We start from the raw sequence: 8622 nt of genomic DNA on the forward strand, positions 1-8622 counted from the left end.
GGTCTGCCAACAGAATGCTTTAGTATTCAGAGAGACATTACTTGTGTATCATTTCAACACATTTTTATAATTGGGCAGGCGTCAATGAAACGTTTATAAATATAATTTTAGCTGTTCTAGGAGATATCTTTGTCTGCTGACGCACATCCCAAAGACGGCTTAACTATTTAAGAAATATAATTCTCTAATTACCAGATCAAATCAGATTAAATTCCTCCATGATTTAAAAAAGTGGCCTATTTTAAATATCATTAACATTTTCAGACATGACAGTTCAAAATGGGCTTTGTTCAATGGAATACTAGCATACTGCTCACTGTGCAGTATACACTGCATTCAGCATACTGCACTTTAAAAAAAGTTATGCAAGTTAGAATGCATTATGCAATGATAAAAAATGTTAACAGTAGTATGCCACACTGTTGTCACATGATCACACTATATTCATATTGAGTTCTGCAAGGGAAAAGATTGTTTTGCACTTTTTATGCAGTATGCACTCAGATTTTCCAGTAAAAAATTAATGAAAATAATAATAATATATTATAACAGTAATAGTTTTTTTTTTAAAGATTTGAGCTGTTTTTAAAACCAGCTTACATAAAAAAACATATTATAATATGTAATTATTTTACCTTAAAGTAATGAGAATGAGATTTTTGCATTATGGCATTAAGAATTAGATGGGGGAAAGGGTGCATAGTTGTAAAGAAAATAATATTAAATATTAAAAACTAATAATAACAATAATAATAATTACAAAAAAATGCTTTTACCTAAAAGCATAAGCAGATTTTGCAGTAACAAGTAATAATAAATAATAATAAACGTGGTTTCACGTGTTTAACTAAAATACGGTGTTAAAATAAATCCTAATTTTTGGCAGTTCAATCGAACAAGTCAAGAGAGATATACAAAAATTTGTTGCCTCATTCACCACAATGAATGATCTAGTAATTTAAGTCGAGTGTGTTGCATTGTGGGATATATAATTCCACACACTGTGCTCTGTTGTACTATCAGTATGAATCACTTTGTTGTATTTCTCATTTGTAAGTCGCTTTGGAAAAATCAAGTATCTTAGCTCTGCATACTGTATACTGCAGAAATCGTAAAAGTAGTATGATAGTATGCTATTCCGAACAGCCATGTTTCTTTTCCTAGTCAAACACAAAGTTTGATGTGTTTTAAGGTGTTTTTTTTTTCTTCTGGACATCCAGAGGCTTCTCTGCAGGTGATATTTTAAGAAACAGCCCAATGTTTTGTGTTTATGACATGATTTGAAATAATCGAAAATGCAAGAAGTGCTCCACTGAAATGCATAAAAGAACATAAAACACTAAAATAAAATATACAAAGCTAAAATGGCATTTCCACGTGAACATCCATGACACCATCCTGGCGTTTTCCATATATCAACGCACATGTTCAGACGGCTGCTCCTCACAGGTACGGGTACTGGTTGAGTTTCCTCCGGCTGAGGGGAAACGCCGCAGACCGCTGGTAGGACGGTGTGGACAGCTGCTGTTGCTGGTACGGAGCTGAAGCCTGACACATGACGCCCATGGCACTGTTCTTCTGCAGAAGGCTCAGAGAGGCCGAGTACGGCCCGGTGGTGCGCGTGTGCCGGCCAGAGGAAGAGGAGCAGGAGGAACCGGCCGAATTGTGCAGCTGGTCCATGGCCTGCGACACCGAGGCCAGGGCTGCAGATGCAGGGTATGCGTACAGACTGGAGGCGGAGCCGAAAAGAGACGCTTCATGAAGCCTGTAGGAGTGGGAGGGGCCTGTAGGGGGGTAGGTGGGCTGGCGTCTCAGGGATCCGCCCCCTGCACGATCGTGGGATGACATCATTGATTGCTGCGTCTGTTGAGTGAATCACAGAGTGAATCAAAAGCATAAAGAATCACTTGATGACTCAGTTGGAAAAAAAACAACCTGATTATACAAAAAAATGAAAATACACCAAACTTTGCCATGAAATCACCCTTAGAAATGGCAAGGCACACAATTTTCTTTCATGTCATGTTGTGTTTGCTGTTGAAACAGGAAACTGGGCCAGATACACTACCTGTATAGATTTTTTTTTTTTTTTTTCTCTAAGTCTCTCATGCTCACCAAGGCTGCATTTTTTGTATATAAATATATTATAATGTAATTTATTCCTGTGATGCAAAGCTGAATTTTCAGCAGCCATTATTCCAGTTTTCAATGTCACATGATCCTTAAATTAATATTTTTTTATTCAGCAAAGATGTATTAAACTGATTAAAAGTGACAGTAAGATTTAAAAAGGGAAAGGATTCATTCAAATCATCAAATATGACAGTAAAGACACTTATTACAAAATATTTCTGTTTCAAATAAAAACTTCAAATATTTCTTTTGAACTTTCTGTTCATAAAAGCATCCAAAAAATTTAATTTTGAAAAAATGTTGAATTGAAAAATGATCAGTTTCCACAAAAATATTAAGCAGCAAAAACCGACACTGATCATAATAAGAACCGTTATTAATAATTGATCACATATGATAATTAATAATAGTAAAGAAACATTTCTTTTTTTATCAATGTTAAAAGAAATTGTGCTGCTTAAAATTTTTAATGAAACTATGATACATTTTTTCAGGATTCTTTAATGAATAGAAGCATTTATTTGAAATAGAAATCTTTTGTAACATTATTAATGTCTTTACTCTCACTTTGTATTAATTTGTTCAATGCATCCTTGCTGAATAAAAGTATTAATTTCTTTTTAAAAAACCCACACTAACCCAAACCTTTGACTTTAGATGACCTCAAAGCTAACAGACATTGACTAAAAGCCACAAACTTTAATTCTGATGTCATGTGGTCTTTAATAACCGGAGTGGACCTGTACAGATGTACCTGGCTCAGGTTGAGAGGCTGAGATCTGTTTTGCCGGTCGCTGGACTGTGAGGCCGTTCCTTTCTTTGACTTCCCAGAACTATTAGTACTTTGCTCTACAAATACAGAAAAAAGATCTTAAAGGGTCAAATCTGTACAACCAAGACATTATCATATGACCACTTACATATGTATATCCAAGTCTATTCAATATTCAACAACTTGTTCTTACTCATTTGACATGTAAAGTGGTGGACCAATCATAACAGAGGTCATTTTCATATAAAAAGGTATAGTAACAAAAAAATGTAATCCTGGTTAATTCTAAAATGGTCATTTTGATGTAACAACCCTTGTGTATCATGAATGGAAGGGAAAGGGACATGAAGGGAAAAAGCTGTAGTGCAGAATGTGGCCCGTTTAAGCTCAGTATTTAGATTAGGGATCCATCGATACCGATACTGGTATCGGTATCGGGCCCGATACTGAGCTCCTGTACTCGTACTCGTTAAAATGCCCCGATACCACACAGCATGTGATAAGTGCCATATTCAGACAAAGAAACACCGACATGCAATGGAGCAGCTCTAATGCTATTAAATTAAAGATGATGCAGGCTACCATAGAGAGAGAAAAAAATTAACCGTGAAAGTAATAAAAACTTGTAAAATACATTTTAATGGGCATAATTAAGTGTGAAAATAACAGAAGGATATACAGGCGAGATCCCAATTCGTCGGTCATCCGACGTGACGTCTCCGTTCCCTCCTTCAGGGAACGAGGGTTACCATACGTAACCGAGACGTTATACATACTCTTTTGGTTTCTGTACCCAATATTTAAAAAATTTACAAATGCAATGAAAATATTGGTATCGGTACTCGGTATCGGCAAGTACCAAAAATAAAAGTATCGGTATCGGGCGAGTACTAGAAAAAGTGGTATCGGTGCATCCCTAATTTAGATGATTAGAAGTCAGAATGAGTCTCACTGACCTCCTGACGCTCCATCCCAGAGCTGTGTTTTCACCAATGGCGTGACCACGGCTAGAGACTTGGAGTGTGTGTTGTTCTCAACGAAGTTGGGAAGGCATTTGGGGCTGAGAGGGGTGCTGGTGGAGGAGTCAGAGTCCTGGGAGTCATGCAGAGTCACACAGCTGATGACGTTTGTACGCTGGTTCACACTACAGCTGCCACACAAGAGAAGAACCATTTGAAATCATGTCTCTGAAGTAAGTCTCTTAGGCTTACCAAGGCATTCTTTGATCAAAAATACAGGAAAAACAGTTTTGAAATATTGTAACCATTTAAAAGAACCATTTTTTAATTTGAATATATTTTTAAATGTAATTTATTTTTTGTGACGCAAAGCTGAATTTTCAGCATCATTACTCCAGTCTTCAGTGTCACATGATCCTTCAGGAATCATTCTAATATGCTGATTTGATGCTCAATAAACATTTCTTATCATTATCAATGTTGAAAACAGTTGTGCTGCTTAATATTTTTGTGGAAACCACGATACATTTTTATTAGGATTCTGTGATGAATAGAAAGTAAAAAAAAAAACAGCATTTATTTGAAATAGAAATTTTGTGTAACATTATATAAATGTCTTTATTGTCATCAATTGAATGCATCCTTACTGAATAAAATAATGAATTTTATTCATTTAATTTGATAATTTTTTCAAACTTTAGAACAGTAGCATATGTTATGCTTATTAATATTATCTTGATCATCACTGGGCCATTAAGACATTTTTATGGGATGATGTAAATTATTGCAAAATTCTTTTGATATGTTTGTTTTTTATGCCAGTTTTTTACTAAACTAAGATTACCATACTTTTTTATTTTAGGTATTTTTAATTTAGGAATACATAGAAATACTAATATAGCAAAAAACAAAAAGACAAATATGTGATGATATATTTCGACAAGGAAAATACTAAATAATGTAACAAATAGACAAAAAAAAATACACACACATATATACAACAAGTACAATGTAACTACACTAAGAGTTTTGGTTGGGATGTAGGGGTGTACAGTATTAAAGTATTACAGTATTATTATAGTACATGTATTCGTACCGTACGGTTCACGGGGCAAATTCCAAATGGAAGTGATCATCCCTATGCCTTTGAAGGGCAGAGCCCTTGGAGTGGAGGCTTTGGAGTGAGCAGGGCACGTGCGTGCCATTATGTAGTCGTTTGGAATACACTTGACAAAGGGAGCGATGTAATTTCCTCATTATCTTCAGCTGGGATGTTCCCGTGACAACGCAGCACGGTGTCCGTCAGCTGATTCGCTGACGTACACCGGGATAAAAAATATACATTTTATATTTTAAAATGTTTTATATATATTCATTTTCATATATTATATAGCATATTTTAAAAACTTTTTAAAATATAAAATGTATGTTTATTTGCAACAGTTATGCTAACAACAATAAAAAGACATATATGCCAATAAAACAGCGACATCTGCTGACAGACACTGTGCTGCATTGTCACGGGAACATCCCAGCTGAAGATAATGAGGAAATTACATCGCTCCCTTTGTCAAGTGTATTCCAAACGACTACATAATGGCACGCACGTGCCCCGCTCACTCCAAAGTCTCCACTCCAAGGGCTCTGCCCTTCAAAGGCATAGGGATGATCACTTCCATTTGGAATTTGCTCCGTGAACCATACGGTACGAATACATGTACCGTTACACCCCTATTGGGATGTGAAAGTGATGTTGCACCTTTCAGGAGGAAACTTCCTGTCGTCCTCGTCCTCAGTGTCGCTGTGGATGGTGATGATGCTGACGGCGGGGCTGGGTGTGTCAGAGATGATGATGGGCTGAGGCGCATCACCGCAGCTGTGCACTACTGAAGGAGCCGGCTGCTGGGACGACGTGGGTCTGTGACAGAAAACAGATTTTAATTGAGTACACGGTACCATATTTTGGACAGTTTGACTTGAAATCAACTAATTTATTATGCAATGTTTTCCAATCTATTTAACACTATCCAGACACTCGTTTAAGATGGTTGCTCATCCTGAGACTCATTAACAGCGTTACCTGGCTTTGCTCTCGGCATGTCGACCCTTTGACCTCTTCGCTCCACTCTGCTGTGTTCGACTGCTGGCTGCCCCTGTGTGGGAGGGCTGTGTGCTCACGTTACGCCCCTGCGCAGAGCCCTGCTGCGTCCCATCGCTCTGACCTCCATGTCGACCCCTGGCAGAGTGTATTAAATGCATGCTGTTTTGAGAATTGTAACTGGTTATTAGTTATTTGCAATTCGTAAAAAATCCCTTTTCATGGCAGCAGCATGTTGTTCTACATTATAATCAGCAGCAACAAAGTCCCAGTGTCAATCTGCAGCGATTTCTATTGGCTAACAAGAGGAAATACATTTGGGAACAGCTGGGTGCAATATTCGTTCATTACTTTTAAATAGTTTTCACACTTTTTTGTTGTGTGCAAAAAAACACAACAAAAAAAAAAAGCAACAAATTGTTTAGTACATTTGCAAAATGCTTTTCTGTCATCAACATAAGTACCACCGGAAGCTTTGAACACTGTAATCAGACAACAAAGCACATGTGAATCAAGCAGGGGGGGGTTATATTAAAGAGAATTTAATTATAAAAATACTATTGTTTTGCAATAACAAGTGCAGTTACTAATACTATTACACGTTTATTTCTTGGTAATGCACATTTGACAGTAAAGCACTGAGTTGGAGTTGGGAATCATACAAAATGTACTTTTATTAGTAAAACAGTAACGTGCAAAATCAAATTTTTATATGAAAAAAATACCATTATACCAATATCATTAAATGTACTTTTATTCTTTCTATAGTATTATACTGAACTGACCGACAACTTCAGTGATTATAAAAGGAGCACTCTTTACTTTATGCGTGATTCAAATTGTTATATAATAATAATTCATAATAATAAATAACAATTTATTTACTTGTAATTAAAACAATATTATTTATTTTTTCCTATTCTGAGCTGACTAATAATAATAATAATAATAATAATAAACAATAATTATAAAAACACTAACTACAATAATTAAATCATTTATTATTATAACACCAGTACCTGTGATTGATTATATAATAATAATAATAATAATAATAACACAATTAGTAATTATTAATTGTTATATAATAATAATTCAAAATAATACTGACCGACAACTTCAGTGATTATAAAAGGAGCACTCTTTACTTTATGCGTGATTCAGTCGCATAAAGAACAAAGGTTTGAACAAAGGTTTGTTTTTCAAGGCACTTTGTGACTTTTCTTCATACATGAAAAGTGCAAAATTTTGAAAACATTTTTATTTCTTGATGATTTGATATTTTATACCAAAATTTTATAATATCAAAATATAAAGCAAAAAAAGTGGAAATAAATGTCAGTAAGTGCTCCTCTGCTGCCATCTACTAGATATAGTGGTAATTTGATGTCTTTTTTAGTGTACATTTTGGTCATCTCATTAAAAACAACATTTAAATTGGGTCATTTTTAGAACTTTAAAGTGCTGGAAATAGTTGTGCTTGCGGTGAACTCAATAATTGTTCTGAGCTGATAAAAGGTTTCATTATGCTTTTGTTTTCGTTTGCCGTTTGATGTTTCTCATATGCAACAGAAATGGCAGTGCTTATGAGTTGAGTAACGCGGTGGTTGCACCAATGTGACCACTCACAAAATTTAGTCGCACCGGCAGAAAACAATTGGTCACAGTTTGGAGCCCTGTAATAATAATAATAATAATAATAATAATAATAATAATAACACAATTAGTAATTATTAATTGTTATATAATAATAATTCAAAATAATAAATAATAATTTATTTATTTTTAATTAAAACAATATTATTTATTTTTTCCTATTTTGAGCTGACTAATAATAATAATAATAAACAATAATTATAAAAACACTAACTACAATAATTATATCATATTAATTATTATAACACCAGTACCTGTAATTCATTGTTATATGATAATAATAATATTTAGAATATATAGAAAAATAGACTTAATGTAGTTTATTTATTTTGAAACAATAATATTAATATTTTTTCCTTCTATTTTGAGCTGACTTATAATAATAATAATAATAATAATAACAATAATATAAACAATACAAACACAATGACTACAATAATTACATAATAATTATAATAACTAACATAGTAATTAATTGCTATATAATACTAATATATTTATTACTACTACTATTATTTTTTTTATAAACACATACACACAAATAATAAATACACATATTACTATAAATTAATTAAAAATGTATATATATTAGGGCTGTTACAATAAATCGATGCATCGAGATTCGTGGATCGATTCTGAGATTTTCGGAATGCATCGTTCTCTGTCGAATCGATTTTGAGCTTAGTTTTTAACAGCAGATGGCGCTCTAGGCTAGTTTTTAACCACACACTCAAATGCTCACGAAGAAGAGTAATGCAAGTGGTTAAATGTACTTGCACATCGGCTTTTATGCTTTTATGATGCGAGATTAATGTAAACACAGCCCACTGTGAACATCATTGTAATTCACTTCAACCTTTTCGAACTTTATGAATGATTATTTTAGGTTCAAGTGGTTAGTGTGTAAGGAACTGGAAGCAAGCAGAATATGGCTATTTGTAAAGCACGCAGTGCAATCTTGCTGTTAAAAACTAAGCTCAGAATCGATTCAAGAGAGAATCGCG

The 8622-nt window shown here is 34.2% G+C and overlaps 1 protein-coding gene across 1 annotated transcript in view; it reads right to left on the reverse strand.

Annotated features, from left to right (window-relative positions):
- Positions 1–793: 793 nt before the first annotated feature.
- LOC107664210 (homeodomain-interacting protein kinase 1-like) overlaps positions 794–8622 on the reverse strand; it is a 23908-nt gene continuing 16079 nt past the window's right edge. Inside the window, 5 exon segments of the mRNA XM_016454712.1 lie at positions 794–1863; positions 2888–2982; positions 3862–4055; positions 5624–5782; positions 5945–6100. Of these exon segments, the coding sequence (XP_016310198.1) occupies positions 1444–1863; positions 2888–2982; positions 3862–4055; positions 5624–5782; positions 5945–6100 (1024 nt within the window). The 3' untranslated portion in view covers positions 794–1443.

The sequence above is a fragment of the Sinocyclocheilus anshuiensis genome, unplaced genomic scaffold (assembly GCF_001515605.1).
Source record: "Sinocyclocheilus anshuiensis isolate Anshui unplaced genomic scaffold, SAMN03320099.WGS_v1.1 scaffold67, whole genome shotgun sequence".
In the NCBI taxonomy this organism is placed as follows: domain Eukaryota; kingdom Metazoa; phylum Chordata; class Actinopteri; order Cypriniformes; family Cyprinidae; genus Sinocyclocheilus; species Sinocyclocheilus anshuiensis.